Here is an 18,396-nt window from a genome sequence, read left to right as displayed (position 1 = left end):
CAATAAAGAAACTAAAGTGAGGAAGACCGAGTTTAAAAAAAAAAAAAAAGTAAAGAAAATTAGGTGAGCACTTAGAAGGGAGATACGAAAAAAAGGAATTCAGAAGGAACTTAAAAGAAGAAAATAGGGGAAGATGACTAGTGGATGCAGGAATGCAAAGAACAAAAAATGGTAATAATGTCAAGAAGAAACAATAACAAAGACGAAGAATAGCAAAAGGAGCAACAGGAGCTTCAAACAAGGATTTAATGAAGGAGTAAGAAGTAAGGAAGCTTGAAGACAAAAGAAGTAGAGTGAAATGGTCTTTAGGGCTCCTGTTTCCCCATCTATTTTTACTCATTTTCAGTACTTATTTTTGGCTATGTGTCTTGCATCTTCCAGGAAAAATGAGGATTCACTGGTTTCTTTGAATCCTTTCTCTTATTTCTGAAGGGGAAAGAAAATAAAAATAAAAATCAGAGTTATTAATAAGGTTTTTTAATATTCACGGGGAACTGACTATCATGAATGTATGTCCTAAGCCACCTTCCCACATTTCTAATACACTTGTGCAAACTTTGGTTTGCACACGAACATGAGAATTTGTTAGGGTAAATCATAAGTGATAAAGGAAGACTGGACTTTGTATATGCAAAAGATAGAAGGTTAGCAAGCATTTACTAGGAAGCTTGGCCCTCAGGCATTTTTAAACAGGTTCACCCTATATTCTTTCTCTGTGGGAAAATCACCTAGAAAAGTATTTTTAAATTAAATTAAAATAATTTATTACAAGCTCTCCACATCCAGGAAGAGCATTGCTGTGAGCACGCCCAGGAAATGATATGGGCCTTAATGTACCACAGATACTAGGCATAAGTCATGAATATCATCAAAATTGCCTTTAAACAGATTTGTCAGTTTCTTGTGGGAGTTGAACTATTTTGTCCATTTTTCTTTACTCTCAAACAATTCTGCTTGTGTTGCACTATAGACTGAATTTGATTGGAATACTTAAGCATTTCCAGTGATGATTCTAAAGGAGAGTGCGCCAGAAGTCTATCAGTCATTCTGCCTCACAGGGAGTGCAAATGTTGGACTAGAAGCCTTCTCTTCTGGGACATGATAAAGCACACAGTTATTAGCAAAACATATTCACATGACATCGAAGAAAGCACCGATCAGACAGTTACAAATTGGACTTACATCAAATGTGTCAAGCTCTCTCAACAGAATTCTGCAAGACACGGAAGCGCTGCTTGCTTTCTCCTTGATCTACCTCTACAGCTTTCAGTGCAGCATGTTGTACTACATCCATGCCAGACCAGACCTGTCCACAGCCCCAGTGAATATACAGTCTTCTCACCAGCCATGCAATTACAACTCTTTCTGGACTGGGTTTAACGATGATACTAAAAAATTCCTCCCCTCTTCTTTTTCCTCCTCCCTCCCTTCCTCCCTTTTCCGCTACCCCTTCTACCCAGTAAGGGCAGCCAACCATCGCTGCCAGAGGAAGACAAGCAACTCTCCTACCAGGCTTGGTAGAAACAGAAAAAAACCAAATCCTGAGACACACAAGAATCAAAAGGAAAAGAGACAGACATTAGGTCAATGAGGAGAGTAATTATTTCACTGGAAAATTTTGGTGTTGATGAGAAGCCGAAATCTCCATGCTAGCAAGGAGCCAGGAACAATTTCTACTGTAGGTGCCCAAACTGCATTACCTTGTACCACTGGCAAGGTTAGCAGCCATGTAAGTACTATACAAAAATACTGAAATCTGTGAAAATAGAGGATTTCTTGGGTTCTTAGGCATTCCAAAATATCAATGAACAGAGCCTAAAGAGTTCAGAAAAAGAAAAACAAAAGAAAACCAAGAAAATATTGAAAACCAGAATATTTTATTCCGTGACAATTTAATATTTTAAAAAACAAAGTATTTTTTTTAAGGTCTGGTTTGAAATGAGAAGTCCAGCCAAAAAAAATCAGTTTTGCTCCTCCAAAACTTTGAGCTTTTTTTCTGATGAAATTTGTATTCATGGTATTAGTACCTATGATATGGGAGCTTCCCCTGAATTTATATTTTTACCAAAATTTTTCTACTCAGTTCTAACCATCTACATCCTCCCCTTACAAAAACATGATACAGCTTGCCTTAATTTAGCTTTTGGTGGCAGAGATTGTATTTTGGGTTCCTAGGGAGTTGCACAGCACTTAAATTGAGTCCCCAAACCCACCAGTGCTTTTGAATACAGGTATAACAACAACATTTGTATGCAGGATTAGAAAGAAAAAGATGGATGGTAGAGTTTCTAAGGTGCCAACCTAGAAGAAAACTTGTCTCTATGAAACCGCAGGAGACAAAAAGGAAGGCTGGGGGGTGGGGAAAAAGGTTTGCATCCACACCACTGAACCGTCATTCAGAAAACCCATAAACCTCCATCTTGGTCACACAATTCTGGAGACCCTGTGGCTCTCAGGTTATTGGCCTAGTTGAAAAGGAATAAACAGGACTGATACACATCTGTGATTTAACCCTCTATAATGGTCTCTAAATGAGGCACTTACCTGTAATTCATTGTGTGAAGCACACAAGCCAAGAAGCTCTGTGCTATGATAAAACCTCTCTAATTCTTCAATTTTATGTTCACAAAGGGCTTTCCCAGTTTAGTATTTTTTCAACAGAGGGAAGAGAAAAATCTGACATTTTCCCTATACTCCTGAATAAATACATTGAGGAAGTACTCAATCCATTTGCCAAATCACACAGTACGCAGCATCATATGGCAGCGTTCATGCAGCAAAGGAAGGAGAGTAAAAGTTCAAGCCAACTTTTACACTTTGTAGTGCATGGCGTAACACATGAATCCTTCTCAGCACTGACATCTTATTTTTAAATTATATTTTAAGTCACTCAGCCACGTGTGGAGCTATTCTTTCTCAGCGGTTTAAAACTGTTTGTTCCTCTTCTGGTAAAGTTCACTTTATTAATTTCTGTCTATATTTCTCTAGGTTGTTGTATATTTCTTCTGAGTATTCCACAGTGTTAGCAATGTTTGCTGTTGTTTGAAAAGGTTAATGCATCTTTTCCCTCTCTCAGATCCTTTATGAAGATACTTAACAAACAATTGGTACCCAACACTGACCCTGCAGAAACAAATTTTTCATTAAAACTAGAAACAATGCTGTTGATACCACTACTCGCTGAGAACAATCTGTCACTCCCAAAGCTGATCTTTTCTTATTACATGCAGCCTACTGGGGTTTCATTTTTTTGTGGGGTTTGGTTGGCAGAGAAGGGGGGTGGGCAAGGGGAAAGGCGAGGGTTACTGCATTTTTCAAGGTATTCAATAGAACTGCAAAATCATTAAAACAAAGGCACTGGGAAACAGTTAACTAATCATTAGTTAATGTATATTATTAATCAATCATTAATTGTCAATAATATTTACTTGTCTGATGGAGAAGCTGAAATATACAGGGAAGTCAGGGCACTGATATACTAAACCAGATACAGCTCAAAACCAGGTAACAGGACCTACATTTGTAATCAGTCTAACAGCTGGTTTTGAACAAGTGACATTTCCAAAAGGTGCATCAACACCCACCCCCCCCACTTTCTATATTCTCAACAATTTGGAGACATCATTCAAAATTAGTACAAATAAAAAAAGAGGGAATAAGGTCAATGCTGCAGCATGCTCAAGAAAAGTGTAATGTTTCTGCTTTCTGCACTTAAAATTACCCAGCATTTGTAACTAAAACCAATCTTTGTCTGCTACATCAACCAAAATTGTTTTCCATCTGCTGCAAGTTTATCAGAATACACGCTGTCCCTTATTCCCGTTTTCTTCATACACAGTAGGTGCAAAAGAAATTTCATTAAGCATTCTTTTTTAAAGGCTTACATATGGAAAACTACGAAATCAAAAACAAAAGAGACAATAAATATCATGAAAGCATTTGCAACTGAAAAAGCAAAGACACCGAATAATTTCAAGCGTCAAAGGACACCATGAAGTAGCAGCAACTTTAAAACAATAACAGAGAGAAACACCAAAACACCATTACCTTGAATTCTTTTTCAATGTTGGCCAACTTGGCAAGTTCATTGCTGAGTTCTAGAGCAGTAAGTACTGGATCTTCACTGGAGAGAGACAGGTAAGCCGGACTAGCCAGTCCTTTGTATGCATTTATTCTTGACCTTGAGTGACTGAAAGAATCATGCTTTTGCTTCTCTGTACAGTCATTACATTTGCAGAAATAATCATGAGGTCTCTCTATCCTTGCTCCTTTCATCAGTAGCATGTGCACAACTTCGTATTTTTGGCAGTGGGCAGCTAAAATTATGGGAGTGATATCTGGAGAAAAGCGGGTACCGTCTTCGTCGTAGGAATAAAAATCATCATCCTGGAGCTCCTGCTCACAAGGGCTCAGAGTCAGTCGCTTATTTACTGAAAACCCAGGATGATTCAAAATTGCTTCCACTATCCTAATGTAGCCCTTGCTGATTGCAAGCAGCAGGGCATCTCCAATCCGTGCCAAGTTCTCTTTCTTTAACAGAAGTTCTGTCACTTCCAAATGTTCATTCCCCACAGCAAGCTGCAAGGCGTTTTGGCCCATGTAGTCAACACAGTTGACATTCAGTGTTTTTGACTCCTCCAGCATTTTGCGCACCACAGGTATGTTCCCATACTCTGCTGCATCTAGAAAGCGCTCTTCTTCAGCTGTAAGACTGGTGCCCCTGTTGTTGAACATGAATGCTGGGCCTCTAATGGCCTGTCGCCTTCCCTTTTCCCTCATCATAGTCATACGTCTCAGTGACGGACTCTCTTCAATGTACCTACGGAGAAAACAAAAAGGCAACAGGATTTCACCATGTTGGTTATTTGTAGCTTCCACTACTGTGGCTACAATCATGACTTATTTTGGCCCTTGTCATTTGCCCATCTATAGACAAGAAGTATTCTTTATTGTGATCCTTCTGCCTTTGTGCTTGCTTGTTTGCAATCTAAAGGCACTTACAGGTTCAATGCCACAGGCCATTTCTGTTTTGTTTCCCATGGTCAAGAGTGGTTGTGGGTTGTTTTTTTTCTTTACGTAAGACATCTCTTCAGAAAACCCTCTCAACTCACTTTAGTATGTATACAAAATGAAAAAACATCTACTGTACTACTTCCAGTAGTAATTAATACTACCTACCATAAGCACTCAAGCTGATGGTTTAAGGAAGACAGTATTTATGCTTACCATATTGTAGTTCACATAAATGAGAGGTGAAAACAAGCTTTCTTCCCGATGTCTGGCCAAGCAATACACAGTGAAGCCTGATCTCAGACTTCTCATCCAGTGTTACTACTAGAAGCATTAACCAAGTCTGGAAGATTCTACTCACGAGTCAGTCTGGCTAAATTATAAGTCTTTGAAAAACAACAGTTCATGCACATTCAACACATTTTCTGGATGCTAGTAACTAAACTGCTCACAGATTGAGACACTGGGCATGATCCAGTATGGACTGGGATCAGCTCTCACTCCACCTGGACTTCTGCAATGCCGTGGGTTATGTTGGGCCTATTTCTATTATCCATCTACCATTCCAGAAGCTGAAAAGATGCTATCTGATGTTATTACATGAGTATATACATATCTTTAAAAGCCTTCATGCATTCTTGTAATACAATCAAGAAAAATGGGAAAGCCAAAGATCTACTGAATGAAAATGAAAACAGGGATGGCAAGCTGTACTGGAAAAAGGAAACCTGGATGGAGGAAAGGGAGATTGTTTAGGAAAGGGAACTGAGAACCAGGGAGGCTGTGAACTCCCCTCAAAAACTGAGTGCAAGAACAGAAAGAGGGGGAAAAAAAAAGGGGGGGGAGGGGGGGGATAAAAGAAAGGGTGAGCAAGCTAAATCAGGAAAGACAGAAACTGGAATTATGAACCAGTGAAGGTACTGGCTGAGAGCAGCAGGGAGCAAACAGGAATGGTCTGAGAGAACCAACAGATCAGATGCTGAGCTGGATCTAACAAGTTAAGGAGACTAAAGAGGGGAGAGGAGGTTCAGATAAGTGAGACTAGGAGCTGCAAAGAAAACAGACCTAGGACAAGAGGTTGAGAAGCAGACACTACCTAGCTGGAGAAAACAGCAACAGGAAACAACTGCCTGGCAAGGCCTCAAACGACAGAATAGAGGGGATGAGGCTAAAGTGACCACGGCTAAAGGAAGAACAAAATCATTTATGCCTGCCAGAGCAGATGCCAAAGGCCTAAAAAGTTATTTGGGATACCATAACCTTCCTTCACTACCGTCTGCAAATAAATGTGAAATCTATCAGCAATCTCCCTTTTCTTTCTAGTCCAGCTTAATACTGAGAAAGACAGCCTCCAGCTGCTATCAGTTAATCCATTAGCTCAAGGAATAGAGATCACTTGAGCTGATTTGATGGGCACAGAGACACCAGTGCAACAGATAAACAATATATGAATTAAAGGAGGGTGTGCTTTGAATACATATAACACTATATATACGCTATATAGGGACAAACAAACCTTATACATTTCAAATTTGGTCCTTAAGTCCTGTGTGCCTCTGTTCCTCATCTATAGAAAAAGAACAGTTGGATGTTACGCAGACATTGTGAAGATTAATTTATTCACTTTGGCAAATACAAGAGTAAAAGGCCAGACGAAAAAACTGAAGAGGAAATGAATCTTCTACTCCCAGTACAAAAGCCAGGTAATGTGCATTAGGAGAGCTGTGGGTCCACACAATGAATGATGAAGGCAAAACAAAATATTAAACGGCCCTTTTTAAGCAAACCCAATTCGTCTGCAAAAGGACAGAATTAAGGCAAAACCACCACACACACTTTGGCACACACAAAGACTAAGCATTTAAGTGAACACAATGGAACCTGCTCAGGCAGCTTTAAAAGCCGCATATTCTCATTGCTCCAGGTTCAAAACCACAACCAGAGCAACAGCCTCTTAAATGCAGGTGGGTTTTTTTTCTGTGTGATCTTTCAACAATGAGCGTAGCTATATTACCACTGCACAAAATATGCCTGTTGACATCAATGGATTTCCCCATGTGTAGCAATGTCAGCCCTAACAGTTTTCATCAGGCATAACTAATTCTATTCAGGTTATAAGAATACGTCTGGCCTTCCAGCTATCTGCATCAGTTGTAATAAATTCAGCAAAATATAAAGTCTTAATCACTTTATCACAGCTATAAATAGCATGAAAGCTAGTCCATGCTCTGAACATTTCAGTTAACACAAATGGGCATTTCCAATGCAGACCAAGTGAAGGGACTGTGATAATCATTACCAAGGGCAGGCTTCTCCTGGGATGAAGCATTTGATCTTTTTACATTTTCATCTGTGGTTGGTGTTTCTGGACTACCAGAGATGACCTGAGTGGCACTGCAGTACAAGCAATGCTGACTGGCGTTCACTTTTTGAAGTATGTGCCAAAACTGCTTTGCCAAAATGACAGGATACATTATTTTTTTTTTTTTTCCTCTCCTCACTTTTGTACCACTTTCTTTAAGTCTATGAAACAGGCTCCACAACAGAGCGGATTTGTGACTCCAACTGTTAAACATAGAATTGATTTAATGTCTTAAAGCTCAGGCATATTTCACATTTGGGAGTACCCCAGATATAAGGATAGAGTGCACGTGGCGAAAAGCCACACCATGCTACTACCTTATTCCCCAACAAAATCTTAAGTAAAACCAGATATAACTCTTTTCAGAGTTACCTTTTAAACAAGATCTCATTGTCTGATATTCTGTTATGTTTCTATTCTTCCTCCACATCTAAAAACATCGTCACAGAAATATAGTTGTTTACCGTAAGGTTATGAAGAAAAAAGTATGGGTATTAAAAAGTAAAAAAGACAAAGAACAACTTGACACACTCTGACTTCTTGATTTAAGACAACTCTAAACTGCCACCCTGAATCTCATTTATCTCTTATGAAATACATAACAATATATTTCCCTCTTTACATTCAGTTTAATTTTTCAGAATATTTTGAAATATGACACTTACTTTCTGGTTTAGATACCTTTCTTTCAAAACCCACTGTCTGACCAAGATGACTCATCTGACTTCCATAAAAAGATATATATCCTTCCAAAGGTGTTGCATTAGAATATCTTCCCAACAAGAAAGATATCCTTAGCTATAAATCTTGTGACAAAAATGATATATTTGAAGTGACTGCAGTATCTTCTCAAAATAAAGATGAAAGTTGCTTGGTATTTGAATGGCTACAATATTGTCCAGACTTCAAAAAAACCCACCAACCAACCAAAAAGCAAAAAATCTTGTACAGCACCACACAGCCAGAAGACTGTTAGGTTCATCCATACCTCTCTGCTCTCTTCTTCCCCTCTTCCCTCAGCAAATTCAAAGACCTCGAAGTCAGCCAGCTCTGGTCAGAGTACTGCAGGCAAGAAGCACTGGGTACAAGGTCTCCTATTCCATTTTCTGCTCTCCTGTTCTTTCATCTAATATTTTTAGGCTATCCCAACGCATTAAGGAAATGGTTAAAATTTTAGTTTTAACTGTTTAACCATTTTCAGCACATTCTATATGTAATATTTGTCAACTGAAATAAAACAACAAAATCTCAAGTTGCATCTCTAAATATCATTAGACTGGCTTAAAAATATGATTAAAATAGAACTAAGTGTGCATTAATTATTTGTGTTCTATTTCCTAAAGCCTTTAAAGTTCATATTCTCAACCTTGTCTCTGTAAGAAGCTGACAACTTACATTAAAAGAGGAAAGGAGAGATGGAAATCGTGATGTTCCTATTCCCAACTGTTCCCAAAATAGTTGAAAGAACACAAAAATTTAAAAATCTGTAGAATGCATGGCAAAAAATCCAAAAGAACACCAAGCAAAAAAATGCCCAGTTGTTTTACATTAACTCTTCAGCAAAGATACACCATGACATTAAGTAAAGTTCTAGTCCTAGTACACAGGTTCCATAATTATACTACGTGGTATGCAGCAGGAAGGTGAGAGGAGAGAATTCAGTCCCCTTTACGGACATGAAGCAGCATTTTTGCTCCTGCAGTTTTTTCCACAACCATTTTTCACCTTACACAGCAGAAAAATGGCCAAGGGGTCTATAAAGCTTCAAGCCTCCATTTGCTGCTCAGCACAAATAAGCAGCATGGAACTGGAGAAGAGCAATCGCTTTAACTCAAGTACACCAGTTCCACCACATCTGGACACATTTCACTTGGTCTGAAGTGTGCACCAGTTAGGCTGCTCTTTCAAGGAACCACAGAGCTTCACTGGCAAGAAGGAAGAACTTCAGGAACTCTGCACCAACCTTCAGAATCATTCATTCATACTGTGAAATAAGGATGGTCTCAAATTAGAAGTTTTATATACTAACTATACTACTACCAGCTTAAGTCTAGTTCATTGCTTCCTACTTAGGCAAACTCTCAGTAACTTCAGCAATAGCTGTAAATGAACATAACTTACTAGAAGACAATTAACCAAGACGTGACAGGACCCTAAGTCAGCCCCTTGTTGAATAACACAAAAGCAGGGCACCTCTATTTCAGCTTTGCTGAGAACTCTCACATTAGTGAGGCCACGGCTCCTAAAGGAGTAAACCACCTCTCAAGGTCTTTACCTAACAATAAGTATCACAAGCTTTCACATCGAGCAATGTTATGTACACTCTGAACAACATGTATGCTACATACCAGGTAATGTCGTAAGACACAAAAACCTATCCTATATTATAACATATTTATCTTTACCTTAAATATTTTCATCTAAAATGTATGACCTTTACATGCCCAATAAAAAAATATTTGTTAAAAAATTTCCACTAAACAAGCAATGGCCACTTGCCTCCTGTTTCACATTCATCACATTTAGTATGACCTTTTATTGCATCGTATGTTGCATGGATAGAGTTACTCCTATGTACAAAGCTAGAAATTTGAGCAGCACAGCAACTGTAAAGGACTGAAGTAAGCATGATGATTCCTCTACTTCTACCATGAATTGTTTCAATTACAGATTTCTACTCTGTTAGCTCAACTACCTCTTTTAATGCTCAGACTTTCAGCATTGTAGTAGAAGGGCAGAAACGTGGGACAAACAGTTGATCTGAGAATTCCTTGTGTTCTGCTGTTCACTGCCTCATCAACAGCAATTCAAAAGATTTATAATCTTGTTCCTAAGTCTATTTTTTAACAGTGAAAATTGCATAAGCAATTTTAAAAGAAAAGAAGTTAGAGAAACATTCTTGGCCTTCCCAGATCTGTAGAGCAATTTTCTGACATTTGTACTGAAGAACAATTCACCCTGAACTGTTAAATGCAATAAAGAATGGCATCAACAATTTACAAGGCAGTTTACCCCACTGCTAAACTGCACTGCAACACCAGTGATCTTGATTCCATTCTAACCCTGGAAAGGAAATGCAGTCCAGTGATTACAGACAGATCAAATAAGCGCATCACGGAAACAGCGATGTGCACGCACATTTAAAAGCAACAACACCAGAGTGAGCCACATAGGAGATGCCAATTGTGCCTCTTGTTCTGCTAAAACTAATGTCTGAGGTCCCAGTTTTAAAACAAAGGAATGATGATTACCTTACACACGCACATATGTATGTGCAAAATTTTTAGCTCGTGACTCCTGAGATCTCTTAAACTAAGTGATCTCAAGCATGTGTTTTGTTACCATCACAGGAAAAGACTGTTAATCCATGTGAGGTAGCAGCTCCTGGCCCCGTGCAGGGCCACAGGCAGTGTTAGAAGAGCAATCCCTCCCCACCCACACTACCTCTTGCAAACCAAGGCTTTTCCAACCCTCCAAGCTCTGCTACAGCCATGTGCCTGAAGAGGCTGCTGGTAAATTTGTTTCTTCACCAGTAAAAACAGTGTCACATCCATGTATGTTTTCATGGAAGCTTGCATGTGTTAGACACAATTTGGGAATCTCTGCACCAAATCTAAAATGTATTAAAATGAGAGCTTCCTTCTCCCTTCTGTGAGCTACTGCCTGGGCTTTCCAGAAGAGGGAGGCTAATTCAGCTGAACAGCAGAACATAAATCAGGCCAGCTGAAAATCTGACTCAGGTCTATACTCTCCCACTGGTCTGAAACGACATAATCCATCATCCAAAATGCCCTCATGTCAGCTCACAGAAGTTCTGGCTCCGAACTGGAAAGAATTAGTCAAAAAATGGAACAAAACAGAATGAGATATCAGGAGGTACACATACACTTAGTTTGTTCCTTCTCCTCCTGCCCCACAAACTATGCAGAGCTTTTTCCTGCCATTACTCTTCACTAACTCCTCAACAGAAAATACCAACCATCTGAATTCCTGTGGGAAAATAAGGACTATATTTTGATGCCAGGAGTGCATCTACGCACACACAGAAAAAGGCAAACAACTCACCAGGAAAGAACCAAGTTAACAAGGCTGTGGCAACAAAGAATTTTAAAGCTCCTATTACACTCAGTCCTTTGCGTTCTGTCGTTCCACTTGGGAAACTAAGCTACGATTTTCAGAGACTCAGGAAATCGAGCTTTCGATGCCTACAACATTTAATTTACAGGTTTTGCTCACATTTATCCTACTGGGGCATATAGTACCTTGTGAAACAAGTATTACATCCAGTCTGCAGTCTTAGTGGGAATCTGAGGTTAATTACGTTTTCCAGCAATATTTGGCACAGGAGGGAGCCAGCTGTACACTGACAGGTACCTTGCACAGGTTACAGCTTTCAGAGCGAAAACATTTCAAATACCAACTAAGTACATCTTCTTGCGCAAACTACTTCACATATTCCTGTCTCTTTCCCCTTGCACTGTTTGTCAGTACCGAATATTTAAGACCATAAATTCTTCCTGTCAAGGATTCTCATACCCACTTTGTGTACACTAGAGCCTTACGCATATCAATCTTGGCGCATTATGAGCAAACCGATATTCATTTATTTCATTAACATATGCTATGATTTTAGGCATTAGTAGCAAACGCAAAATGTTACTCCAGAAGAAAAATCGCAGTGCTATGCTGAGGATGACCACGGGCACATAACAGGGGAAAAGGCAGTTGTGGGTCTTTTGCCTCTATGCCCTGTCAGTTCAATACGCTCCTGCGGCACTGACTAATGTCAGCCCTTTTGTCAGTCCACAGGGCAGTGGCTCACAATCACTGCTGTGATCGACTCCTGGGCCAGGATCATAAGAATTATATACTAGGGAGCAATTCCAAGAGTAGGAGCTTACTCCAGGCTCAAATGCCTATAGCTGTGCAAACTGAACTCCAGTTTTATCCCCTGGTGGCATAATACCCATTTCCTAAAGGAATATGACAACAGTTCTAGGAGGACACTAACCTAAAAGGGATCCAGAAGTTTAGGACTCATAGCTTAAATTCAGCTGAGCTAGCTTCATCTGTCTAAAAATAAAGTGTCTGAGTTTAAACTATATCTTCTAGGCTCTTCTTATGGTGAACGGAGAAAGACAGGCACCTCAATAGAGAAAATAAATGACTACGCTGCTTTGGCCACTGCCGTTTCCTCTCTCAGTCCATCAACTACAGAGAGAGCCCAGACAAACAACTTAAACCCAGCAAACTTTCAGACAGCTCAAGACTTGTGAGAGACACTCTTGCTCGAAGTCTGGATCACCAGGTACAGTGTATTTGTGAAGAATTTCTGCGTCAGGATGGTAAAAAGCACTTTTATTTGTAGTTATCCCATTCCAAGCGCTACTCTAATTATTTCTGTACTTTACATTTGTCTCTAGGGTGATTTTAATTGAAGCTGCTTCTATAAACACTGAATATGTTATCTTAAAACTCAAAACAAAGTGTTTGTCACCCAGTAATTAAAATATTTAATTAAGAATTAAATATTGTCCTGCAAGTATAAAATAATCAAGTAATCCTCAGAGGCAAGCCTGTCTAAATTGCAGCACGTTATAAATGTAAGTGAATAATTAATGGACAACTTTCATTTTCTAAGTCAGAGAAAAGAAAGTTAACATTCCCACCCCTGTTAGTAAAACCGAATTTATTTCTCTTGCAGTAAGTCTAGGCATGGTCAGTATGTATGTGTATATATATATGACTGCATCTTAAAAAACCTGAAATTTCTGACGACGACATCAAACAGGACAAGATGCATCTCAAGAACTGAGGCTTTTCTGCACAGGTGTCCTAGATTTCTGTGGGGAGTCTGGTTTTATCACAGCCTAGATTTTTTAAAAAATATAAAAGGGATGCATTAGCGCTGCCCGTACACGAAGGTAGAGTGGGTTCTCTAAACCTCAGCCGAGCCAACAATTAGGTTTTCCCGGCGGCTACGCTAACGGCCGGGGGTAGGGGGGGGAGGAAAGAAGAGGGAATCTCCTCCGCCCCGGCACGCCTGCCCGCTGCCCCCACCTCGCCCGGAGCCGGGGCCGGGCAGGGAGCGGGGCGGGCAGGCGGCGGCCGGACCGTCCCCTCGGGCACTTTCTCCGGAGCCTCCGCGCCCCAGCCGCCAGCGCCGGCCCCATCTCCCGCCCCAGCCGCCGCTCGGGGCCAGGCCGGACGGCTGCGCTGCCGCCGCGGCCCCCGGCTCGGCGGGACGGGCCGAGCGCCGCAACTTGCCGGGGTCCGGCGGGGCGGCCCCCACGGCCGCTCCGGGGAAGCTGCCGGCCAGCGCCCGGTACGCGCCCCCCGGGCCCCACTTACATGGTGCTGGCAAACGGGGGGGGCGGGTAGTAGCCGTAGGGCTCCCGGAGGGTTTTCACAGCTCTGTGAGGCGGCGGCGGGGGCTCCGGCCCCCCCGTTGACGCCTCTCCAGCCGCGGCGCCGGCGCTGCTGCTCCTCGTCTTCTGCCTCCTCCTTCTCCTCCTCCTGCTGCGGGGGGAAGGTCACTCTCCCTTGCTCCTTGCTCTTCCTGCTCTTGCTCGACATGGTCAGCGTCCCCTCAGGCGGCGGCTGCTGCTCCCGCTCCCGGTCGGCCTCGCCCGGCAGCGTGTGTGGCGGGGAAGGCGGCGGGAGGAGGAGGAGGAGGAGGACAGCCCTGCCCGGCGGGGGACCGCGCACCTGGAGGGGACAAGCCCCTCACCACAAAACCCCCGCCGCCCCTCCGCCCTCGCCTCCCGCCGCCCGGTAGGAAGGCAGCGCGATGCAGGGGCCGGGAAGTGCCGGGGAGGCGAGCAAGAGACCGGGCTCCCGGCAGCAGCTCTACCCCTCTCCTCTCCCTGTCATCATCCCTCGCTAGGACAGCATCGCTACTGAGGCGGCGGGGGCGAGCCGCGCCGGAGAGGAGCAGCCGCCTACCGCAGCGGGCGCTCGGGAGAGGAGGGGACGCCCCTGGCCCCCCCGCCCGCCTGGCCCCGCGGGTGGGGGCGAGGGGGAGGTGCCGCTGGCGCGGGGCCGGTACAAGTGCGGCTCGGCCGCCGCTGAGGTGAAGCCGCCCCCCGGCACGGCCGATCATCGGGTGCCAGTACCGCCGCGGCGGCGGGACCCGCGGGAGCTGCCCGCAAAGGCGGTGCCGGGCCCGTCCGGCGCTGCGCGGGAAGCTGGGCCGGGCTTCTGAGGCAGCGGCTGCCTGCCCGGCAGGCAGGTAGTTCCGGGCCGTTCTTGTGAGAAACGTTCGGCCCTACGCTGCCAACAGCTGAAGTTAAAATTTTCAGGTAAAAAGAGGTTTTCTGATCGGCTCGCTGGTGGTAAAAGCGAGTCGGGGTTGCCAGAGTGCGCCAGGTGGCCCTGCCTTGGGCTTGGCTGGTGGAATCCTGCGCGGTGTCAAGCTAAGGAACCGGGAGGCTGTTAAGATGCTCATTGCATGTAATCAAGGCTAATTATGCTCTACAGATACCAGTTGCAAAGATTCGTGCTGTACGGAGACATATAATCTCTTTCTTATTATGAGGGTTTTTTTTGATGTGTTATGACATAGGGGAAAATTACCCTATGATAGACCTGCGATCCCATTAAAATTGAGGCTGAGCATGTGTGCGTTTATACACAGTATGCAGAACAGTAGGTACACACAGACTACATGCCTTGATTTATATATACAGCAAAGCTATTACTTTGCCTATGTGCTGCTGAGATGCCGTTTTCTTCTCGCTTTAAACTTTTTTGAAGCATTGTGTGGCTATCGGTATAAATTTGCATGAATCTATGTTCTTTGAACACAGGTCCTCCTGAAACTGAAATTCATGTAAGTTTTCCAGTGACTTCAGAGAAAGCGGACCTTAAATCCATGTATGGCTGCTCTGGTAGAATTCTCTCCGCCGAGCATCGTTAAGCAGTCTCAGCACAGAGCAGTCATTACCTCACACTGTACACTGTTCTCAGTATCAGACCAAAAGGGGTTTTGCCTTTGCTGTTTCCCATGTGTACAAAATTTATACTCATGAAGGGCAGGAAAATCCAGCCAAGAGTTTCACAGAGATAATTTACCCAGCTACAGCTTCGAAGAAAAAACTGGGTTTTGTTTTCATCAGTTTTAATTAGTTTGCATCGTGACTTTGAATTAATTGGGGAAGTGGTTTTTTTATGTCTTTCATGACATGGTAGAGCAAATTTTGCTCTCTAAGAAACTAATATATTGTGTAGCTACTTTAACTTTGAAGTACTTTGGGTTATTAATTTAGGATGTCTAGGTGTCTAACCTAATTATACATATGGTATCAACGTTACGTATTTTAGAGCATAGCAGTGCAACAATCCTTGCATGAAACCTTGCGCTCTTGCAGGGGGCTTTTGACTTAGAAAAATGTTACTGCCCACATTGTATTCCTTTTTTAAAAAAATTGTCCTCTATCATTACAATGGGCTACAGGAATGGACTTTCAATTGCCCCTATAATTTCCCTTGAGAACAAAACATAAAAGCACAGCTGAATGTACATGAAAATGCTCTTGCTTCCCAAATGTGTGTTCAGAGCAAGGCTTCAACATACCAAGGTTTTGTTTTCTTTTCAGGAATTCATAAGAGAGGGGTTTAATATTGGTTCTTCGTTTTAAGAAAGTTATATTCTTGCTTTTTCTGTTGTGCTTCCTATCGCTAATTTGAATTACGGGTTCTGTGGACTGTATTTTCTATTATTTGAGTATTGTCTAAATAGAGATTGTTCTGCTGTTTCTACAATGAAAGGTAATGACTGCTATCTATGCAATTATCCAAGTCACTGATAATACCTGACTTGGAAGTCATCCTTGTAGAAGCCTTCAATGATACATCCCTCCATTTCAAGGGGTAAAATGATGATAACTTTCCAGCTAATATATATTTAATGCTGTAGAACTTTCACCTGAACTTTTGCTGTATTTTGCTTCTGAGAATGCTCTGTGAGACAGCGGCAAAAAACCCCCACCCTTATTAAAGTCATGGTACAGCACTATAACCGATGTGTAGAGGGCCATATTTTTTACTACACAATACTCCTGCAACATGGATTTCTGACCAATCTGATTCTCCTCACTGCCAATGTTAAAGAGGAAATGCCAGTCAAATTTTTCAAGGAAGAGAGCATTCCTTTTTGATGCTGAAGGAGAAGGGTAATGTAAGAAAAAATTACCAAATTCTTTTCTTTTTCTCACCATACTGTTACAAAGCCACCAAGCCAAAATACATGGTTCCTAATGTGCATTTAGAGTAAGTGCTTTTCTTCATCCTGCTCTTCCTGCTTGACTTGCTTTCTGGTCAATTTTGGCCAGCATTTGCTTGCATTTGAATTCTACAACACAATAACAATGGAGACATTTTCCCCTTTATTTATTTGAAGGAGATCCTACCTGAAAAACAGCCAAGATGGCAACAAAATAATCCATTACAAATCTCAAATGTACTTAGTATGGTTACAGTCTTAGAAATATTGTGTGTTTCCAACTGAAATGTGTAGGGAAACAATCTCAGTCCCAAGAAAATGATGTGTAGAAAATTTACCACAGTTTGAGGTATCAGGCTGATACCAGAACATGGTATTGGAACAGGGATATGAAGATCCTTGCCTGATTAAATTTCAGCCATCATTCCCTCACCTGACAGTAATAATTTAAAAATCATTGCTGTATCTTGGTGGTGTGGTTGAGGCTCTAAAGTGCCTTATTCAGAAAAATAAAATGCATGAAACCACACTTTTGAAACACCAGGACAAGTGAGAAACCTAACAGTAGTGAAATTGCACCTACAAAATCCTGGGCAAGGCCAAATGTTCTTGAGAAGGGATTTCTGTTCATGAGTGATGTACACATTTTTGAAAACATTAACAATCTCAATAATGCCAGTGTTCCAAAATCATTATTCTTCTCAAAAATGTGTAATATTACCGAAGTATCAGGTAGATGTCAACAGGACCAAACTGCAGAAAGCAGGGGAAAAGGATGAGTAGATTTGAAATGCGAGGCAGAGCAATACAGGGAACCTTGTGCTCTCTGTGTTTTCCACTGATTAGACTTTATAGTCAAAGGCTGCCAATCTAGTACATTTTGTGAACACTAACTTGAATTTACAGGGTTTTGAAGTGATGTCATTTCAATTTAGAAAACCTTTTCCTCAAAGTTGCTTAGACAAGAGTAAAATAATGAAAAGTATACTACTACAAGGACAGAGAGAACAGAAAAGTTTTACAGCAAATAATGAAATGTAGCAGATACAGTATTGTATTACTGAAGGTACTAGATTATTCTTCATACTCTTGGGTTTTTTTGTTTTTTGGGGGGGGGATTTTTTGTTTTGTTTGGTTAGGTTTTTTGTTGTTTTTTTTAGGACATGGATTTAATGCCATAACTATTTCAGGTTTGAGCCAGAATACAATCATTCTTTGCACTGGACTGGTTTGATCAAGACAGGGTGGAATTAGATTGGAATGAGGTTTTGTTTATATGGATTGACTACTCTCTAGTGGAGTCTTTCTGTTCTCCTCAAAATCATGAGAAATATGCAATTCAGATTTTTAAATTTCTGTTGAGAGTGTTCTTCAGCTGGGAGTGACCAAAACCCAGCTCTTCTGAATTGAAATAAGGTGTCTAAAGAACCCACAGCAATAAATTTCCTTGAAATATCGTAAAAAACATTAATTCCATATTTCTCTTTCTCATTTTTTTCAGCTTCTTTAAGTTAGGCAAATTAATGGAGTAAAAATCTGAAATACATTAACAGCACAGTTGGCATTCAGTATACAAAAATATCAGGAAATATATTCAGATTCTTAGACTGAACTAGCATAGCAGTATTTCAGATCTATAAGGCACCTAACTGAGTGGGTATGCAAATCAGTAAGACTGTGACAAGTGATGAGGGAAAAGGTCATTTAACGAATATACTTTGGGGGTTTCTTTTACCAGAATGTCTCTGAGAGGTACTTTTCAATGGTGTTAATTTGAAAATAAACCTAACCTGCTTGTTGA

General features: G+C 41.5%; 1 protein-coding gene across 1 annotated transcript in view; it reads right to left on the bottom strand.

Moving 5' to 3' along the window:
• The window catches only part of TRPC3 (transient receptor potential cation channel subfamily C member 3), a 44,650-nt gene extending 30,287 nt beyond the window's left edge, over positions 1–14,363 (bottom strand). Inside the window, 3 exon segments of the mRNA XM_040584021.1 lie at positions 4,048–4,819; positions 13,724–13,818; positions 13,820–14,363. Of these exon segments, the coding sequence (XP_040439955.1) occupies positions 4,048–4,819; positions 13,724–13,818; positions 13,820–13,948 (996 nt within the window). The 5' untranslated portion in view covers positions 13,949–14,363.
• Positions 14,364–18,396: the final 4,033 nt, after the last annotated feature.

The sequence above is a fragment of the Falco naumanni genome, chromosome 1 (assembly GCF_017639655.2).
Source record: "Falco naumanni isolate bFalNau1 chromosome 1, bFalNau1.pat, whole genome shotgun sequence".
NCBI lineage: Eukaryota > Metazoa > Chordata > Aves > Falconiformes > Falconidae > Falco > Falco naumanni.
This window is presented reverse-complemented; position numbering and strand designations above follow the sequence as displayed.